We start from the raw sequence: 22263 nt of genomic DNA, 5'->3' as shown, positions 1-22263 counted from the left end.
AAGGCAAAAAGAAGTGTATGCCTTCATCACTTACTTACCCTAAGTATATACGAGGCTCCCTCCTCTAACCTTGGCCAGGCATGGTACCTAGACTGCCATAGCACTTCATACCTAAACAAACATAAAACCTTCAGTTCGTTCTTTTGAACTCACTTAGTTATCTACCCACAGGGAACCCAATTTAGATAAAGCTGCAATCATAATATTGTATTACATTATACGTGATTTTTTTTCGTTTGCTTGAGCTATAGACGAACTATATTGGCCTCAAATAAAAATGAAATAATAAAGGCAATTTTTTCTAATTTATTTCTACCTTTAATTTAAATTTGGTTCTCTGTGGCAGATAAAATGGGTGGCGTACCTCAAGAGAGATCTGACCCTGTCATCCGGGTCATTACACGTGAGTTCCTTGAACAAAATCTCTGTTACTTTATCCTTCAAGCGTATGCCACACAACAAGAACACCGAGGCTGCAAGATAATAAATCCAAGATGAATAAACATAACGAAAGAAAGAGAAAGACCTAAAGGGCGATGCAGTCCCAGAGCCATTCCCTTGAGAATCATTTCTTTGTTTTCCGGTAGGACTAGAAAAGATACGATTATATGTGACTCGTACAAAGAGTTAAGGGAATTATACATCTGGAAAGGAAACTGAACACTGCGCCCAAATCACATCGAAAACTTCCTAAGGCTCTGAAAACTCGCGGTAGGGACGTTCCGTTGTCATGACGGTGTTGTACCGAGCATTTTAATTGGAGAGCACTCAGTAATCTCGTGTGCTCAGATGGGTTGCCGGTAACGCTGTCGTGCCGAAACCGTACTAGCGACGAGCCGTTCCGTAACGCTGTCGTGCCGTGACCGTACTAGCGACGAGCCGTTCCGTAACGCTGTCGTGCCGTGACCGTACTAGCGACTAGCCGTTCCGTAACGCTGTCATGCCGAGACCGTACTAGCGACTAGCCGTTCCGTAACGCTGTCATACCGAGACCGTACTAGCGACCAGCCGTTCCGTAACGCTGTCGTGCCGTGACCGTACTAGCGACTAGCCGTTCCGTAACGCTGTCGTGCCGTGACCGTAACAGTGCCGTGCCATAACGCTGCCATCCCGTGACTGTAATACTGTCGTCGGTGTCCGTTAACGCTACATTCCAGTGACCTAACAGTGCCATGCCGTGACCGTAACGGTGCCGAGCCGTTACTCTAACGCTGCCGTCCCGTGACCGTATAGCGGTGCCGTGTCCAAGCATCTTGATTACATGAGCAGTGATCTCGCGCTGGTTCAAATGATGCTACATCATAAAGGTTACGCGTCATGATATTACTCACCAGCAGCAGACACCAGCTGTTGGTCTCCATCAAGCAGCAGCTCCCAGGAGATAGGCAGCGTCTCCTCCAACAGTTCACGATCAATCACCGTACCGGCTTTCGAGATGAGCGAGAATGCACAGTGTGTTAGACCACAGAGCTGAACGTAGACAAAGAATATAGACCACAGTTAAGGTTACCATAACAATGAATCTGGGGGCTAAAATTTTCTTTGTAAATCTTATAATTTTTCTTTAAAATCCTTAACCTTTTTTATAATCAAGCTAATATATTAGAGCGTATTTTTTTCATAACAGAGAATGTTGATGAACATTGGTTGCCATGACAACCTGATAGCTTAAATATAAACCCTTATCTGAATAGTATCATTTATTACAATTAAACGTAATAGGTTTGAAGGCGTTCTGTGGCGACTGCGTGTAGTTACTATAGTAACCACTGTGGAAACGCAAGCGACACTAGGTTGTCTACTATTTCAGTGAGTGGTTGCTATAGAAACACTTACTTTGCTTTTAATGTACTCGAGCATAACTTCATCGGTCTTCTCTTTGCAGTTCTTGAAGTCGTTTCCTGAGAGGCTGTGTTGAGGGGAACCGAGGTGTAGGCTCGTCAAGGTGAACCCAGTCCTGCTCTTACTCTTGTCAAGTTTTTCAGGCTTTTCTTTTTCTCTCTCCAGAGTTTTGTCAGAAGAGCCCGAGTAAACGTTCTGTAAAGCTTTGATGAGCCGGGCACATAGACGAGTTTGTCTTTGATGGCAATTTGAAGGACATCTGAGAAGGGATTAAAATTTATATTATTATGAAATAAATTTCATTCCCCAGCTCCCACCCCTTCGCCTTTTGTCTTCCACCTGGATTCAACTAGTTTACCTTGACTGGTGATCACAAAGATATGACGTGAAACTGTTCAACATTGTTACAGAATGTAACCATGGGAACCGAGTGGTTTCGTCATCCTCGGACTCGTCATCGTCTTCATGTGTTCCACCTGAGCTCGACTCAGGCCCGCTCTGTCGTTTGCCTTTGACTGTAGCTCTCTTTCCCTTTGGTCGTGTGTTGTCGAAGTCGCTTCCGAAACCAACACTTGAACGAGTTGTCCTGGAAATTAGTACGATTTTACTCACTACATCATATGTATAAAATTGGTTAATACCGCTGTGTTTCTCGATTACAGGCTTACGTAGTTACGTTTAACCTCGTTACAGTGTCAAACCATTAAAAGCGAAGCCGCCATGTTGGTGGATAGCAAACAAAAAAATCAAAAAACCGTTTTTCTAACTGAAATTTTGCCAACATGGCGCAAACGAAAACCAAGAATTCAGAAACCAAAAAGTGAAAATGCTTTCCATGCTATTACCCCTTGCAGCATGTCGGAATGCAGCCCAATTTCGAGGACATTACTATATGTTTCCAATTCTCAGGAGATTGAAATTCTTTTGTTTTGTCCTCCAAATAGACCTGCTTTAACATCACATGCAAGGGGTATGCAACACTTGATCATGCAAAAACAAATAAGGTCAAATCTTTGTAGCCTGAGACTAAAGTTTTGCTTACTTGTTGAGCTTGGGGCTTGAGCTGCCAAGGCTCGATCTTGGTAGATGTAGACTGCTCCTCTTGGGAGACGAGATGTTGTCTTGTGGGCCGATATCTGACAGTTTTCTTTCTTTACCGATATCTGATGCTCGCCTTCTCAAGAGAATCGAGTCGTCTGCTGCTTTGACTTCTTGGTCGGGGACGATGATAACCTAAACCAGAAACAAATCAAACCGGCAGATTATAGACTGTCAAGTGGCTCGATTGACCGCTTTAAAAATGTTGAAAATCGCCAGAATAATTTTCGAGAAATGTTTCGGAAATAACCGAGAAATATTCAAGTTTTCACGTGACGTCACAGCGGCCATGTTGGTGTACCAAAACAATACATTTTCTATTCTCGGGGAATTGAACTCTATTTTTATACAAAAACTGTGCAAAAAGTTTCCAATGTTTGGTACACCAATATGGCTGCCTTCGCACGTGAGTCAAACCGCTCTATTCACAGCATTGCACTAAAAAATCCCAAGCTTGGTCTCCCTGTGGTTTTTCATACTTACAGGAGGTTCGTGTGGGCTGCTTCGTCCAGGACTAGTGCTTACAGTGGTACTGATTTCCGATGGGACTGAACTCTGGCTGATAGCACTATACTTCCTGATTCTTTCTCCTCCTCCTCCGAAATACCCGCTCAAACGAATAGGATGAGTATCACCAAAGTGGGTTGACCTAGAGATAAAACCATTTATGGTGTTCAGTAGAGAGTTGGCGATCCGGCCGCCATGTTGGCAAAAACAATGACTACACTTGAGAAAGAATTCAGTGATTCTGACACCATAAATCGATGCCAGCATATTCCCAATACAAATTCAACACAATAGGAGTAAGGAAGATTTGTTCAGATCGGTATCTAGACGATACAACGGTCATTCCGATCTTCAGCGACTTCATAAACTCTCTAATCCATGTCTTTAGCTTTAAAACGCAGAAGTCAGTGACAGAGGGGAAATGTGCGCCATCGTCATAAGCTGGTGAACGAAATGTTACCAACCACCCTGACCATTTTTCTCGGTAGGTTACTTTTGATAAACGGTGGGTATAATAAATAATAATAATAATACAGGTTAATCAGCTCACCTTCTTTTTTCTCCAGCACCGCCACCAAAACTCTTCCGTCCTCTGCCACGCCCCTGCATACCTTTGCTATCGCGTCGTATTTGATAGATACCATGACTCTCACGGAGAAACCCCGTGATTTCGATCAGTAATTGACAAGCAATCATCTTCAAGGGATAAGGACACCCTTGGCTCGATTCACTTAGTGTACCTGAACAAATAGCTTAGAATAAGTCGAGCCAATTACAACAACCATGACGTCTTGATGTTACTACTCCAATATGACCTCATTTACAAAGGGGGACTTTATGAGGTCAGATTAACCTGTATGACGTCACGCATAGCCTTGACACGTTAACAAAACCATGGATCCAATATCACCTCATTGTGAGTCAATATGCATGACGTCACATCCCAACCGTATGACGTAATGTAAAATCCGCATGACGTCACAAGACTTACCTTCATCAAGAAAGTCTTCCTCGAATTCTTCTTCCAGTAGTTCAACTCGTTTCCCTTCCTCTTCTTGTATAGAGGGCAAGCTCTGCTTCTTTTTCTTCAACACCGTTTCGAGTTTCTGTCCTAAGGCAACGCCCCAGCTGTGGAACAGCTTACCTGCTTCGTGCATAGCGACGAGATTACGCCGTGGAGTAGATAACGAGATAGCTTTCGGGGCGTTACCCTTCCTTTGTGCTAAGTTAGGCAGGCTACCACGCAGCCATGTCGGCCATTCTCCTTTGTTACAGCGGTGGACGAGATGCGCGCATTCAAGAAGTAGAGCTGCACGAGCTACGACTGGTGCTTCCTGTGGCGAAAAAAAGAAGCGGCAAACACCCTTATTCAGGCGTAAGGACTTCAATCATATATGTTAACTGCATGGCCGTCCTCATAGGAACTTAGTTTACAATGACATTGAATGGGGGGGGGGGGGGGGGTAATAGTCATAACCCATCTTGACACAATGGGTATCATTTTAGACCGTCTGTTGTTCTAGTGGGAATTTTTGGGGGGGGGGGAGTGTGGGGGTTGAAGGGTTCAAGGATATTAGCGTATCCTCTTGGGCATTACTAGTCAACAAAGAAGTAATACTCAAGGGAAAGACCCATGAAGAAAATGCTTGTTGACCTACCAGTTCCAGCATAGCTGCCACGATATGTGGATCAGGGACAGCACCGGGTTGCGATGCATTCACTAAAAATCTCAATCTAATCATTCCCTCTCTAAGCGCTCCAATATCTACCGGTCTTCTCTCATAATCTGGTACCGCTATATCGACAGTCGGAGAGCCGTTATCTGGTAGCGAGGAGGAAGACGAAGTAATTAGCTTCTTGTTGACTGCCTTCATCGGGAACACATCGTCTAGCTTCTTTCTGGTTTTTTCTTTAAAGCGTTTTTTCTTAAGGCTTATTTGTGGTAGTGAGTTGTCAGGAGAATCGTCCCCGTCCTCGTCACTGTCGTAGTTCTGTCCAATGGCCCGCTGTTTCCGCCATGCTCCAAGACTAAATATCTGAAATAGACCAAAATTTAGAGTTTTTGATTGGCTAATGTAACCGTAACAATCAAACCGGAAGCGGAAATAGTAAGCGCCACTTTCGGTTTTGGATTTGCGCATGCTCCATCACTTTATGGAAGAGACCAAATAAAGCGCAGGCTAAGGATACGGAATAGAAAAAGTCCCGCATACCTTCCTCTTGGACCGGGGCGACATAGTGTCTTCAAGACTCGTTCCATCAGAGATAGTTCTGCTAATAGTGGACGAACCGAGAGCACGAAGGTCATTCTCCGACCCATCAGTGGTCCGTCCAAATTTCTGGCCCTTGAAAAACTTTCGTCTTGTCGACTTGGGAGTCATTTTGTCTCCTTTGGAAATACTTGGCTCTTTCTTGACAGCTCGTGCCGGATCCTTTGAAGATGAGGGTTTGCTAGCGTCCTTGTTAGCTCCGTTAGCATCTTCTTTCTTGCCTAGAAAATCAAGGAGTACAAAATAAATGGAGTTCTGACAGTAATGCGTAACAACAATGGGAAACCACTTCAGTGTCACGATAGACAGCAGGCGTAGATACCGTAAGGCAGTGTAACTACATTTTTCGGTCACGAAATGGACGGAGTCGTTACGAGGAGAAAAGATGAAGTCCACGGTAGGAAGGGAGGCGATCAAGATTATCGAGGCTACGGTTACATTGAGAACGAGAAGAAGGGGGGGGGGGGTTAATAAAGCACGGTAGCCTAGTGGACAAAGGCTGGAGTGGGGGAGAACGGAGACACGATAAAAATCAGATGAATTAAATTAATGATAAATCGAGTATTCTTACCTTTGTACGCACAATCCATTAATCCACTCATGGCGACTTTCCAAAATACGCCGCCATAATTATCCTTGATGTAGCGAAGTAACTGACGCAGTTCTCCATAGAAAGTCTGCAAGGAACACAAGGAACACTCAACAAATGTTAAGTACGTATAGTAATAATTATCGTCTTCCGTTGTCATCATCTTCAGCATCCATCATCACCTATATCACCATCATCATCATTATAATCATCATCACCATCATCATCATCATCACACTCACCATCGTTATCATTATCAACATCATTATCATCATCATCATCATCACCGTCATCATCGTCATCATCATTTTCATCGTCATCATCATCATCATTTTCATCGTCATCATCATCATCGTCATCATCATCATCATTGTCATCATCTTCATAATCTTTTTACAAGTTTTCTTATCCCGTCATGTTCTATAACAGTTATATTTGGTATTCACGATGTTTCTTCTTACCAGGGCATCCAGCTCAGTCAACTTCATCTCTGCCACACGGCTAACAAGTGGTTTGAGCAGAGCATCCAGAATAACTCCCTCTACCCCTTCCTTAATACCGAACAGCTTGCCTTTGTTCTTCTTGCCTCCTGATTCTTCTTCTTCGGTAGCAAACGGATTGCACTCATCGCAAAACCCAACTAAAGCGTGTAGGAAATCAACAACATCTTCGACTGGTTCAATTTTTGCATAGTTCGAGAGCCAGCCTTTAAACGCCTTGTCGTCCTGCTTCTGTATATTGGCGAGGTAAGCGTTGGACTGCTCTCGCAGGATATCACCTCTATACGCATGGCAACCTTCACCACAACCTGATGACATCCAAAATAAACAAAGGAATAGGAATATTTAAAGACAGCGCGCAAATGCGAGGGAAGGACAGAGAATGCGATGGTAGTACAGAGAGAAAAGAGAAACGAAAGTAGGAAATAAGAAAGTGGGAAAGTGTAGAAAAGGGAGTGAAGGGAGTGAAGGGAGAGAAGGAAGAAGGGAGAGAAATGGGAAAAGAAATTGGGAGAAATGTGGGAAGAAGAAGAGGGAAGGAGAAAGGGAAGAAGAGCGTGAGGGGAGAGAAGGGAGAGGGGGGAAGGAGAGGGGTGGAGGATTGTAGGGAGAAAAAAGAGGGAGGAAGGCATATAGGGACAAAGAGAATAACATATTAGTAAAGAATAATTCCTTACCCAGTGGACAGCCCAAAGCACGTATCAGTCTGATACCACAGCCCAATGATAGTGTATATATTGTAGGAGGACGGCCATAAAAGTTGGGTCTGAGACGAGAAAGGATCGTCTCTGTTTGATACATCCTAGTACCTATTGCCATGCACTCAGTCACCGTCCTGTCATCTAGAGCACACGTGCTAGACACCGCACTGGTCCTTTTTCTCTCTTTTTCTTTATCATGAATCATCAATAACAGTTCCAGGACTTTCAACCCGATCTGGCAAACACGTCCACTCAAGTTCTCCTTCAGAACGCCATTGACAGCCTGTAGTAAGACCATAATACTCAGACGACCATCAGAAGTGACGTAATCCCCCACCCCCGGGAAGACTAGATAGTGTTCGATACGAAACATGGAGTCTCTTATTCCACGACCAATACTACGACGAGCATTAAGTGTCCCAATACTTGGTTGTAGGCTAACTACTTCGGCAGTATCTTGAGTCTCGGTGCTGCTGTCTCGTATAAGACTTTGCTTTTCTATATCACTGGCTGAAAAAACCGAGCTGGTTGTTTCAAACTTCGACTCGCTTCCCTTCGGTTTGGGCTCGACTACTTGTTGCTTTTCGCTTGTGTTCGCTTCATGTTTTGGGTTGCTTGGAAGCTCGTCACTGTTCAGACTTGATTGTGCTTCGACGGTTTTGCTTTCCGATGTACTTGACATTGATTGGAGAGCTTTCTTGTCAGTTTCCTTCTCGCTTCCTCTCAATAATGCTTCTTCGCACTCTAACTGGCTGGTGATGCTGCTGAATGAATCGGCAATCTTCCCTTCGTTGCTTCCACTACTCGGCGTAACAGTAGTAAGTGTTCCCTCACCAAGAGATGATACAGACTCTAGACTAAGCTCACTACTAGAACCCATGTTGTTGAGCATCGTAAAATGATTCATGAGTGTCTTGTCGATATCTAGTGCCTTCGCGCCATTGCTGATTCCTGCTTCTTCACCGCCACTTTTATCCTCAGAGGCACCAGCCTTTTCGCTTTTAACTTTTTCTTCATTAGTCTTCTGGCCAACTTTACCACTTGGAACATTTTGTTTATCTTTTACAGCGCTCTGGGAATGCTTCATACCGTCTGTAACAATCGTTTCATCTTCCTCGACATCACCGTTGTCAAGTCCATTTGTCTTAGAAACGTTGAAGTCAAACCCCTTGTTAGTCGAGCCTGTGTTTACTTCATCTACGATTTCCAATGTGGGAGTACTGGGAGTAATAGAGATACTGTAAAATGTTTGGCTAGAGTTGAGATCATTTATAGCGGCATTTTCTGGGGACATCTCGACTGGTTTGGCAGAGTAGACAGGGCCACGGCGACCTGATACTGGGGAATCAACTCGAATTCTCAACTTTGTAATGCTGTGTCTGGTCTCATCTTCGGAGACAATTAGTTTTCCTGTATCATTGTCGTCATCTTCTAATGTGAACTGAATATCTTCTGTTCTTGTATCTGTGGGCTCTGCCTGCTCGGGAGACATTTGTTCCTTGCTCGTATCAGCGGTCACTGCACTTGAAGGCTTTTCAGTGTCATCTTCATTACTGATGTGGATCTGGACGTCATGTTTGGGCGGCGTTTCTGCTGGTTTTGCAAGAGGAATGGGGTTATTGAGCACACATCCGCCATAACTATCAACACTCTCAGTGTCTTCCCCTCCTCCGGCTCTTCCCCATGATGTACCACTTGCGGAAGCAAACTTTTGCTTTTCCTTTGCTCCTGGTAAGTCATACTCTCTTCTAAGGTAGTCTGTAATGTAAATCAATGACCAATAAACCCCTTCCTCGCACCAACCACTCGACAGCAAACATCTCAAAACAGCAACGTCAAAAAAAGTAGCGCTGCTGAATGGCAAAGCTTCGTTAACAATTTTTTTAGATTCGGAGGTTTGGCTGTTGCGCGCAGAGGCGTCGGGATCCATGCCAACGAGTTGGCCCACAAAATCCTCAGAATTAGGATCCTTGTACAAGACCGGATGGCAGAAAGCTGGTAGTTCCGGAATTTGGTGTGCTTGTAGCGGCTTCCATAGCGCAAGACCACTCTCTAACCTGTTTGTCAAATCTTTTTCTTTGATTTTATTAACGTGTGGGATGAGAAGATGGACAAATAACTCTATCGTTGAGATTGGATGAAGAAGGTTTTCTGGGTCTTCGATGCCACAAATCCCTGGGGCTTCAAATAGGATCCAGTGTAGTGTATAGATCAGATCTCGTTCAGGGTTAGTGAGGCGGTCAAAGTATCCAAGCTGGTGTCGGTTGCTGAGTAGAGCACTACAGCACTGGATGATGTATGCGAGTGAAGAGTGAACAAAGAACCACCTTGGGACGCTCTTGAAAGCACTTGGGAGCCCTTGGAGGTTATTCTCACAGATGACATTCTTTAATGACTGAATGAATGAAAATAGAAGATGCTTACAAACAATAATCAGAGATAATTGTACAGCATTTTCTAAGATTAAGATAAATCAAATAAATAAATAAATAAAATAATAGAAAAAATTTATAATAAATTTATTTATAAAAATTTATAGAAGGAAGAGGTTAAGATTAATCTCCATGTATATGGAATATTAGAGAAAAATTGATCATCCTCCTTCTTTTCAAATAAAAAATATATTTTGATATCCCGTTTATCACTGTGTAAAAATTTTACCATTTCCCTTACATTTTTATCCAGCCTGCCACCCTGCCGTTGTAGAACATGCAGCCCGTACCATTCATAATTACATTCTTCACTCACTCCCCTCCCCCCTTCCCTGGGGGAACCAAGTAAGTACCAACCTCAGAAGCAGTTTCATATTCTTTCTTTTCCAGCTTGGTTTTGAGAAGCGGACTGAAAGGCAAAGGAAAAATAGATTATATGTTAAACTGCTTAGAAACAAAACTAAAGATGGTCAGAAAACTTTGCAACATGCTTGTTTGCAAGCATTTCTGATGATTTGCAAGCATTTCCAAGAGAGCAACAAAGACATGGCCACCATGTTGGTGGTATAAACAAAAGAGACTAATAAAAAGGTTTTGGTTAAATACCAGCAACATGGCCAAAATAACATGAAAAAACCTGTCAGGATTTGTTTTTCTCCATTGATAAGACTGTCACCAATAGAATTGGGGAGCACAAGTTGCATGCTGTGCTAATGTGCTGCCTTTCATCAATGAGGCCCTGTTATGGGTAAATTCCAACAAGCAACATGGTCTTGAAATGGGAACACAAGAGCCACAAACTAGCAATAAATGAAAGACTGTTCCAATGAATTACTGACAGCAAGGCCCTGTTAGGGGGTACAATTCCAACAAGCAACGTCATGAGCATGAAATAGTGGCACAAGAGCCATAAACTATCAACGAATGAGAAGCTGTTCTAATGAATTACCGACAGCAAGGCCATTTCAGGGTAAATTCCAACAAGTAAACCAAGTTGTGAATTTCAGATGGAGGAAATGGATCTCATGGATCTCATCAATAAGAGCCAGGTTTGATTCCTGCTGCGCTTGGTGTCATAACATGCTCTCTCCCCAACACTTTGATGCCTAGACCAGTTTTCACCATCCTAGGGACACATGCATGAGTAGTGAACAGTATGATAAAATTGGTAGCCATAAGAAAAGCATTCTACCAAGATAGTTATTCTCCATCAGGCCAATCTTTTCTATTCGTTGTTTAGCATTTCGATTAACTGCCTTATACTTAGCAGACTGGAAGAAAGGAATTTTGATTTAAGGATACAAATGAACAAGAAAATGCCTTCCTTTATACCCAAATTCATATCAATATTCATCATTTTTGAAAAAATACAGAGTGTAGTTGTAATGTTTAAAGATCCAAAATAGCCCAGTTTCTGTTGATAAAGGCACATAAAGGGAACACAAGTTCAAACCAATTAAATACTTAAATCTAATGTCTTACAACACGATAAGAGAACCAAAATAGATATTCTTAAAAGCATACTCAGAGAGATAGATCTGAACAAGCCCTTCTGTCCGCAAAATGTAAATTGATTTTTGAAAGTCACTTGCTAAGTAAATGTATTAGCATAATAAAAGAAAAAGAAAATAGAAAATTCAGGAGACCGATAGCTAAAGAATTTTAATCGTATGCACAAAGAAATGTTTAAATTTTATGCGTGTAATGTCAATATTTTGAAATTGAAATTCGTATAGCAATCTTGAAAGCTAAAAACATACGCTTTCCACAATAATATGCATGTATTGTCGTTACGGGTTTTAAAACAAATGACCTCAAAAAAATATGCTTTAAAATGCTGTTTTGTTTTTGAATTGGGTCAAAATAATTCAAGACCTTTTCTTAACAGCAAGGAATTTTCTGTCAAATGCCATCAGCGAAAATTTTTTAAAGAAAATAGTTTTAAATCGATTGAAATGGTTTTGTGGTCGTTTGGTGTACTGTAATATTTTATGAGCTGAGGTTACTATAATGATTTATGATTTTAATACAGCGGCCCTAACATAAAATGCGACTAAATCACTTTAAATATCTAAAGAGAGCGGAATAAATACCACGAAAATGACATTTTATCATGTGTAGGCATTGTAATGAAGCCAAAACCAGGAGACAGATTTGAGTATAATATGAATGATTCTATTGAGACAATAGGGGTTTTCTAGTACTATGTTAGAAAATAAGCAAGAAGCCACTTCATTCATCAAGGACAACAAAAATAAAACACAAACACACCGACGACACACGAAAGAATATCAATTTTTCTGTAGATAATTTAGGATTTTAGCAAATTACCTTGTCTGTTGCCAAAAATACGTCTGTATGGCCAAAGGGATTGATCTCCGTTCGACATTAAATTCGCGAACGGCGAACGACTTGTTGGCCATTTTGTGGTCGATGGCGGCCGACATGGTTCTTTGTTAAATATAATCCTCCATTAGACCATGAAAGCTTACTTCAAAGCTTAGTTCTGATAGCCAAAGAGGTACAAAAATCTTTGCAACCCAAAGAAATTTGTGCTTATTCAATACACAACATTTACCGTCAGCTGCTCTCAGAGAGAAGCCATGTTTATGACAGAGCGCGAAGGCCTGTGGGGCAAGATGGACCTTGATTGCCGTAAGCGTGACGTAAAGACTGACAAAAATCCAGAGAATTTTTTACGTAAATATTCATCTATAACCCTGTAATGACGCCAAATGATATATGAGACGTTGATATCGAGTACAATAAATGGTAAAATAAATAAAAAAATGAATAAATTGAATTGAATTGAAAATTTTACTGAAATAGTTTTTTTATTACTTTGCGTTGATATTTTTTTACGAACTTTTAATGCGACACTTGATTATCGTACTTTCTCTCGCTTTTATTCCCCCTTTCTATGAGTAACTCAGTATCAACGATAACTTGGGCCGTTTACTCAGTTGCCGATTTAGAGTCGAACATATTAATTCTAGGACAATATCCGTGAATCGAAATTACTTAGATTTTAACTTTATCTCTGGCATAAATTTCAATGTGCGTCAACCGATTCTAAAATGAGACTGTTTTGATTAATCGTATTAAAAATCTCACCAAGGGCCCTGGGCTAAATGCTTAAAATAGTCTGTTCGGTAGCGATTCTTTTTTTCAGCTTTATGATATGACATATATTCAATATTGATTCGTTCAGTTTTTTCTTCTGTTCGTTCTTCACTCATTCATTCAGCGGTTACAATAAATCAACCATCCCTCTAAATTTTCGGTTATTTCTTCATTCCCAACAAAAGACAAAACGAAGGTTAAAACCATAATATTTAAAAGACAGTTTCAAAATATTTATTTCCCTTTCTTTTATTTTCCATTTTAAGTTATCATTTTAAGTTATCATTTTCACATTTAAATAAAACTAAATATAGAACATTTCTGCTATTCTCATGACGTATATCATAGAATACATGATGAATGTAAATACTTTACAAATATAAAGTTCGAATGTTAGAAATTAAATTAATTCATGGTTATAGATTGTTTTTGTTCATATCCGTCCACAAAATGGCCTCTGCTTATACGCATATAATTCTGACTTTTTTTGGAATTAAACAAAAGAATATGAAGCAGACTTCATTCCTAATATTTCCCGCGCTTTTTCTACAAGCTGCCCTTGTCACTAAGTCAACTTTACCCCGCTTCCCCGCATGTTTTGAAGCTGCTTTAACGTATAAAAAGAGGCCATTACCTTTGGCGGTTTTATATCTTATAATTATATATCTCTTTATCATTATCTATTGATTTCTTCTTCTTCTTCTTCTTTTTCTTCAGCATCATCACTATTCACCAAGACTTCTTCATATCCATTCCCAGTTGCCCAGAACTGGACATGACCAGAAGCGAAGATAACATAGAAGATACAGCCCGCGGCGTAAATGGCTCCACCGAGATAAAACACTATACGCCACTCACCAGCAGTCTGGAAAAGAAAATAGATAGACGTTCAGATAGATAAGGTGTGTGTGTGTGTGCGTTTTCTGGTTTCTCCGGTTTTTCTCCCTTCACTGAAAAAGTTTAAATCGCCAAATTCTCATTCCATAATGGCCGCCGGAGCAAGGGCCAGAAATTTTAAGGCATAGATAAGTTTTCTTGCCGAAGGTTATGAATGATACTTTTGTTAAACGAAGATATACATTGTAAAACATCGCTTTGACGGAGTTTTATGACGCGAAGAAAGCCTGAAGAAAGCCTTCCACGCAAAAAGGAGAAGAAGAGAAGAAGAAGAAGAAGAAGAAGAAGAAGAAGAAGAAGAAGAAGAAGAAGAAGAAGAAGAAGGAGAAGGAGAAGGAGAAGGAGAAGGAGAAGGAGAAGGAGAAGGAGAAGGAGAAGGAGAAGGAGAAGGAGAAGGAGAAGGAGAAGGAGAAGGAGAAGGAGAAGGAGAAGGAGAAGGAGAAGGAGAAGGAGAAGGAGAAGGAGAAGGAGAAGGAGAAGGAGAAGGAGAAGGAGAAGGAGAAGGAGAAAAGAAACAAAGAAACAAAAAACGAAGCGAAAAACATAAAACAAAAAAAAGCCATTTCCATTTACTTACTTGGTGTTGTACGATAGCGCCGGTAAGTAGAGGACTTAATATTCCAGGTAAAGTAGCAACCGTGTTACTAATCCCCATCAATACACTGGCATATTGAGGAGCAATGTCAAGATGATTGACAAAGTACCCACTAAACGCCAACCCACCAAGGCCCACTGACAATGTAAGACATACAACAACTACCATCCAGTCAGTAGTGTAACCAGCGATGACAAGACAAACGGCTTGGGCCAAGAATCCTGAAAGATATTATCAAACACGAGTATAAATATTAGATATATTAGAAATGATCTTGACAAAGCTAAAGTGCTCTCAAACATACCAATGGAGTTGAAGAGCTTTCTCACTGCAGTCGTGGAGAGGACTTCTTTAATACGAAGACAATCGGCGATCTGTCCACCTCCCTGTACGACGATTGTCATGACAAGGTATGGCAGAGCTGCAAGGAAACCAGCCTAAGCACAAGGACAGAGAATGTTATATATATGACAAACTAAGAATAATTGGATGGGGAAAGAAGAGGAATAAGACATGAAAGGAAATATAGAAAAGAAGGGGACGAGGACTGAAAAGTAATGAATTGAAGGAGGAAAAGACGAAGGAATTAAGAAAGGAAAAAGATGAAGGCTTATAGAAATAAAGGGAAAAGAGGGATCGAAGTGAAAGAAAGTCAGGGAAGAAAACAGGGAAGTCAAAAACAAGAAAATGGGAAGAATAAGAGAAAAACGAGAAAAAGACAAAATTAGGAAAATTAGAGGAACGAAAAAACGAGAGAAGATGATGTTGCTAGTGGAACCATTCTTGATATTGTTCTTACCTTCCCAAGATCAAAATCAAGTCTGTTTTTCAAATATGTTGGCAATTCTGTCAGCAATGTGTAAAATCCCCAATTTTCACTGAAATGAGCTACGACTATTGCCCAAACCGGCAGTGATGTGAAGATGGATTTCCAAGGTATTGAGGTAACAGGCTTAAGAAATGAAATAATACGTTTTTCATCAACACTTTTCCTGACTCCCCTAAAGGAGGGAAGGAATATAAATGATAGGATTTTGACACTTTCACTTTATTAACAAATAGTTATTTTGAGCCAATGGCTTACCTTAGTAGATGCCCCATTTTCTTTCAAACTTCTTTGGATGAACTCAAGCTCCCTTTGGGAAATTCTATGATCTTCAGAAGGTGAGTTCCTCACGATCAAAAACCAAATAAAAGTCCAAACAATACCAAAAGATCCTGAGGGAAAAAACAAAATTGAAAAAAAAAGAAATGCTATTTGGGTCATTAATGGAATGGCATCACTTACCGAACACATAGAAAATAGCTGGCCAACCAGAGACTTGTGCTAGAACCCCAGACAGAGCCATGGCAATCAAGGTGCCAAAATATGACCCTGAAAACAGTGAGGAATGGTGTCAGCAAGCAAATAAAATGAGCCCTATTTTACTGTGTTTTACTGGTTGTTATTATAGTCATCATCACCCCTGCGTCAGGACCATGGTCAGACCTGGTCAAACATGATTAAAACATGTTAGAAAACTCATTAATAATTCATGAAGAAAACACAATAGAAATCATGACCATGAAGGTGATTTTATATCTGATAAAGATTCGTCTTCATTTGCATAAACTTTAACTTGGATTTTCTCTATCAAACTTGGTTCATTTCGTAAAAAAAATCGGTACACAATGAGAACAAACATCATAAGTTTTCTAAGCCGTTCAATAATCTCGCAGATCGTGGTTTATCGGGTCTAAAACCACTCGGCTGCGCCTCGTGTTTTATACCCGATAAAACACTCCTGCTCGTTTATTAAACATTACTTAGAACATGGTCAAGCAAACATGGTTGACCATGGTTTGACCATGGTCAACCATAAACATTAAATTGCACAAGTTTAACCATGGTCAACCATGGTCAGTTATTGCTATGTAAAACAACAACCATGGTTTGACCATGGTCAACAATGTTTAAAAGCATGCAAAATCAATACCATGGTAATACCATAGTCAACCATATTTGAAAGCAATATCAATACCATGGTTTACCATGGTCGACCATGTTTGTAAGCAGCACCAAAACAAATATTAATGGAGAAGACTAATTGCACATGTTTGCAAACAGCACCTGTACAGCATGGCCAAGAAAAACCTACATAAATATACAATATCAGGGTGCAAATCATACTGAGCAGTAATATAATTCACTCATTAATAGAAGGAACAAAATAAATAAAACAATTATTGCCTTTTCAAACCAATATTTGCACTTTCTTTAATGCAACAGAAAATAACTTGTATACAATCAGCATGTAAATATTAGCCAAAATGTTTGTTTCTTCATTAAAGCTACTATCATGAAATTTGGTTGGCCTGGTGCTCTTGATCATCATCACAATCACCACCAGTAGTATTGATCATCAATGTCATCATCATCATCATTATCACTTATCACTATCACTATCGATATCATCATCACCACCATCCTAATCATACCCACTACCACCAAGTTCATTTATCATCACCATCATCATCATTATGTCATTACCATCATCATAATTATAACCATCATCATCATCCTCATCATTCAATATTTCATAGCTCACCAGATGCTGAGATAGTTGTTAGCTTGCTTCGTTCCAGAGGAGGAGCCCACTTACTCCAGACAGCATGGTTGGCTGGATAAACCACACCCTAAAGTGGAAAAAATATTTTCAAAAACTGATATATATAATAAGATTTTTCTAAGTTCAAAAACACTAACCCACCACCTTTTCCCTTCCAATTCAAAATATTCAAACTATGGTTTTACTAACCTCACAAATCCCAATCAAGATTCGCAGTGCAATCAATATACCAACATTCCACCTTGCAGCAAGGGGAATCAGTATAGTTAAGACAGAGGTGCAAAACACCCCAAAACCAAAGAGATTCCTTCCCCCAAATTTGATGGCCAAGACACCTCCTGGAAGTTGTGTGATGATGTATCCATAAAAGAAAGCACTTAAGATGATTCCTGGTGTTGAGGGGAAAAAAAAGTGTAAGCTTATTGGATAATGATTAGACATCTTTATGTGGAAAGATTAAATCCTGCAGAACTTGCAGTGCTAAGATACTGCCTTTATCATATAATTATCCATAAAATACCTATATTTCTCCTTTTCGAAAAACTGATATTTTCACATGTGAAAATAACATGTTATTTTCACATGTGAAAATATCGTTATCATGTGTATTTAAGCTATTGGTTTATAAATAATTTATATATAAATAAAAACTTTTTATAATAATAAAAAACTTATTAAGTTGATTTTATGGATAATTATATAATAAACAGAATATTACATGGGTGCTTGGAGATACGACATATCTCCGTGCGCCCATGTAATATATTCCTCTATTTCATATATGGAGATCTCCTATTGCAGCTTTACTTTTGCCCCATTATTACATCACGTCTTTCCCTTCCCATTATATAGCTAGACACAAAAAAAACTTCAGGATTCTGTATTTTTTATATAAAGAAGTTGCTGAAGATAGAAACAAAGTTTTTGCATTTTTAAGCTGAAAAAATATTTTGACAATTTGTAATTTTCAATATGAAATATGGTTATAGTGATAGTTATTGAAATACAAAACCAAAAACATCTTATTGCTTGCTTGCCTTGAAGTTGAGGGCTCCATGAAAATTCAGGCTCAATCTGGAAAAAAAAAAGATGAAAAATTCATTAACACCTACACTTTAGGATACTAAATGTTAGGATCACTTTAAATATCCCACATTTTCTTAATAGGGGGGAGTGGGTAGTGAGATATTTTGGGCATGGGGGAAAATGTTGAAAAAACTAGCAAAAGGTGCTGACAAATATTCAGTACTATTAAGCAAATGAAGTTTAAATTTTTTCTGCTCTCAACAAAAAATATAGATATTCGACAAACCTCTATCCAGTGACCATGTCTGAATATTGTATGATTCGTTACCATGGCAACCAAAGCAACACTTAAGTTGACTCGTAGTGCATAGACATTGGCAAAGCCAAGCAGTGCAAGGAAGGCAACGAGATATCTCTTCCCGCATGGATTATTGTAACAGCTCTTTTTCTTGGAATCTTCTCCTTCACCGAAAAGTTGGTGGTCGTAAGGTGATGTTGTGTATTTATCGTGAGGAGCTCTCAGAGCAATGTTGTCTTTCTCTGACATGTTCTCTATAAAAAATAATGATAAAAATAATGATGATGATAATATAGATCCCTTGTAGCTCTTTCGAATGCAGCTCAATCTGGGGGGAAAAACTATAGGTTCCAATTCTCAGCAGATTGGAATTCTTTTGTTTTGTTACCTAGATGGAACTACTTTGACGTCACATGCAAGGGGTTTAATACTATATAGTACTTCATAAATAAATTTAATTGATACTAATGTTGAAAGCTAAACATATCTTATCAGTCAAAATTTTTAAAATAATTTCATGAGTCTGTTTATCCCCTTGTTATATTCCTAGAAATTCATCTCATTAAATTTAAATTTCACACAGTTTTCTCGGGCTTTTATATGTCTTATAATGGCTGTGTTCGACGTTTGCCCTAGGCCTAACTCTAACAATTATTATACTGCATATCCTTCAATCGAAGGCATCTCCCTTAACAACATATTTTACCCGGGACCCGGGAACGATTTTCAAAATACTAGATACCCGGTAGCTTTTTAATTTTCATGAAAAACACATCTAATAAAAACTTTTATGAATTCAAAGTTTTCTAGCTTTGTTTAGGATTAGAAAGCGCTTCTTCGAAACCCTAGACATTTTAAAGATACATATTTGGCGTGTCTCGGCATACTATGTGGGCGGCGTCTCAGTTGTGGCACTTAGAAAAATTTCGACTATAAACAAACTCACGGGAGCTGTTTACGATTGAAATACTAGATACCCGGGAATCGAGAACTTGACTAGAAATTACAGAAAAGTAGCGATGTCTTCTATCCGATGTCTTTGAAATTCCCAAATATCTCGAAACAAACGTAGTGGCTGGGAAAAGCAAATAAAAACTAAGACTGTATTTCCCAGCATTTTAAAATAATTCATTTAAGAAAAAATCAAAATTAAAAAATCGTATGATCAAAATCAGGTTCATTATTCGAATTACTCTTATTCATCTTTTGGTAAGGAATTAATTTCCCCCTTATATGCAGTGGAGGAGATCGAGAACTATAATTAAAATTAGATTTGTAAAGTAAACGTCCGTAAGCAAAAAATTATTAGAGTGCATGCCATGGCCAAGTTATTTCGATTCTTTTTCGATTAGTTTGCGTCCAACCGACAAACCTATTCATCCTAAAGTTGTTAAATAACGAGAACGAAAGGCTTCAACAACTTAAATTCCCTTTAAATTCAAACGACAATGAGTAATCATAAATAATAGCATGAAGTCTCTTAGAAAAAAAGGAATATTTTCGAACATATTGAAATGACAAGCAGAGACCACCTTACCTTGAATCCAACTTCGTGTTTATCTTACACGGCTTCGAATATAAACCTTTAGGACATTATGAAATCGTAAAAGTTGCTACCCCGACTCTGTTTTCTAAAGAAATTGGGGTCAAAAAACGATGACAGACGAACCATGGACGATCGAAAAATATCGTCAGAAAAAAGAACAATGTGTTAATCATATTTTGAGGGTGTCATGCTCTCTTGGCTCCAGAGATTCTGATTGGCTAACCCATTCATTTAAAATTCAAATAACATATATCTCAGTACAGCTGTCGTACAGTAGGAGAACACAGCGGAAACAAATCTAAATTCTTATTTTTAAGGCATTAAGAAATATTTCTGTCTTTTTTTCAAGCCGTTCGAAGCATAGAAATACTTGTAAAATCCGGAATGATTCTCTCTTCAGCTCTTCTAACGACAAAAAAATAAAAACCACAGGAATCCCACGCAACTGCACTTCATTGTCGTTCATATACCCCGCTACTTTTACTAATATATATTATAATATTTGATTTAATTTTTTGTGTGCTTATTTTAAACTAATACTAAACCGTGTGGACTCCATGTAGTTTATTCTTTTTTGTTTGCAGTTCCTTTTGGATAACTATATATATATATATATATATATATATAGTAAAGATTGGATTAAAGACGAGACATGTTCACTGTAACTCCGAGTTTCGTGCTTACGCACTCATCAGACAGACTTTAATCAGTCTCGTTATTGATTAAAGTCTGTCTGATGAGTGCGTAAGCACGAAACTCGGAGTTACAGTGAACATGTCTCGTCTTTAATCCAATCTTTACTATATATCTATTGCTCTGCATCCCTACGCATCGAGCACTGTTTCAACAGTATAGACCACATTACATACTTTGTTATATATATATATATATATATATATATATATATATATATATATATATATTATATACACTTTATTGCAAAAAGGTTGTAGCCCCGGGGGTTGTAGTATACATTTATACAGATACCTAATGAGATGCAAGATATCAAATGCGATGCAGAATGTAAAACATGCTTAAATACGATTGCTTAGCCACTACATTTTGTGGAAAAAACTTTTTAACTTGACTTTGTGCAACACTTATGTCTCTGATATATAATAGAAGATAAATAATACCAAGTAAGCTACTTTTTAACATTCTGCATCTCATTTGATATCTTGCATCTCATTAGATATATATATAACCTTTTTGCAATCAAGCGTATATATAACCAAGTGTTCTGTCTATCCTTATTGAAAATAAGTTATTAAAATATTACTATTCCACTGTCAAGGTATTTTTCTAACCAGGTTCAGCAGTATGTGTTACTCGGCATCAAATAATTTGCTTCTTATTGGCCAGCCCTTTCCCCTCCCTCCACGGTACGGTTTGGGGGCTTGTGCAAAATATATATAGGAGGAACAGTGCAGAAACAGGCGAAAAGGACGAGATATTCTACGATTAGAGGTCAGCCAGAGTGATATTCAAAAATTTTGCTTTCGTTTTGCCGCATCAAAAACACTGATGCGTTACTTTCTTCAGGAATTAATGTTCAATTGTGTGATGAAAGACGCCGCGGACCGTTTAACCTATGTAACTCTCCGAAATTGAGTCCAAAATACGGAACCTATGAGAAGCTAATAACATAGTACAAACAAGACTTCAGTTATAAATAGTTATTTTTCATATCACGAAAATACATGTCGACATGCAGCATTTTAAAAGTGACTATCCGCCCCAACCCCCTCCCCCTCCCACCGATTACCTAGAACCCTCTGGACGCCGGTTTTTAACCGGACTAATTTTTACGACCACTATCCAAACAGTGGATACGACCCTCAGTCCCTGGAGCGCCATATATTCCTATTATAATACTGTGGAGTGCGCCAGACCTCGCAAGTCGGACCTCTCAAGTTTTTACTAAGCATGCAGGCCTTCCTTGAGTTAGATAGCAAGACAGAAAATCTCTTTCGAAGAAGCGCTCAAAAAATATTTATTAAAATATTCAATTTTCATCACGCAGTACATTTTTACATGTCTGCAAATATTTCATTATACATAAATGGTTAGAAAGAAAAAACAAAAACAAACAAACCGATCACTTTATATATATCTTAAACAGTATGTCATACATGTTGACATATGGTAGTTGGTTACATAGTGTGAGGTTTTTAGATATCAATAATATAGTACAGTGGTCTAATTTCAGCCTTGGTGATTTAGGAATGTT

At 39.1% G+C, this 22263-nt stretch overlaps 2 protein-coding genes across 3 annotated transcripts in view; both read right to left on the bottom strand.

The window, feature by feature from the left end:
* LOC116286804 (protein unc-80 homolog) overlaps positions 1-12538 on the bottom strand; it is a 32280-nt gene extending 19742 nt beyond the window's left edge. For both annotated transcript variants that reach the window (XM_031693388.2, XM_031693389.2), the window contains exons 1-16: positions 12271-12538; positions 10297-10348; positions 7484-9902; positions 6768-7114; positions 6289-6394; positions 5661-5938; positions 5106-5483; positions 4439-4781; positions 3998-4187; positions 3424-3589; positions 2885-3075; positions 2201-2428; positions 1837-2101; positions 1332-1470; positions 365-473; positions 39-111 (exon numbers count right to left, since the gene is read on the bottom strand). In XM_031693388.2, coding sequence (XP_031549248.2) covers positions 39-111; positions 365-473; positions 1332-1470; positions 1837-2101; positions 2201-2428; positions 2885-3075; positions 3424-3589; positions 3998-4187; positions 4439-4781; positions 5106-5483; positions 5661-5938; positions 6289-6394; positions 6768-7114; positions 7484-9902; positions 10297-10348; positions 12271-12386 — 5400 coding nt within the window. In that variant the 5' untranslated portion in view covers positions 12387-12538. The remainder of the gene's footprint in view (positions 1-38; positions 112-364; positions 474-1331; positions 1471-1836; positions 2102-2200; positions 2429-2884; positions 3076-3423; positions 3590-3997; positions 4188-4438; positions 4782-5105; positions 5484-5660; positions 5939-6288; positions 6395-6767; positions 7115-7483; positions 9903-10296; positions 10349-12270) is intronic.
* A 768-nt stretch (positions 12539-13306) lies between these two features.
* On the bottom strand, positions 13307-20190 carry LOC116286827 (vesicular glutamate transporter 1). The gene is made up of 11 exons (XM_031693411.2): positions 20025-20190; positions 18476-18741; positions 18201-18237; positions 17353-17552; positions 17143-17230; positions 15843-15929; positions 15639-15772; positions 15354-15506; positions 14859-14991; positions 14537-14775; positions 13307-13927 (listed from the first exon to the last, which is right to left on the bottom strand). Exons 2-11 carry the CDS (start codon positions 18734-18736, stop codon positions 13739-13741), a joined length of 1521 nt encoding a protein of 506 aa, XP_031549271.1. The 5' UTR covers positions 18737-18741; positions 20025-20190; the 3' UTR covers positions 13307-13738.
* Positions 20191-22263: the final 2073 nt, after the last annotated feature.

Source organism: Actinia tenebrosa, unplaced genomic scaffold (genome assembly GCF_029948245.1).
Source record: "Actinia tenebrosa isolate PJP-AT-01 unplaced genomic scaffold, QUT_ActTen_1.0 PGA_scaffold0__85_contigs__length_37466705, whole genome shotgun sequence".
NCBI lineage: Eukaryota > Metazoa > Cnidaria > Anthozoa > Actiniaria > Actiniidae > Actinia > Actinia tenebrosa.
This window is presented reverse-complemented; position numbering and strand designations above follow the sequence as displayed.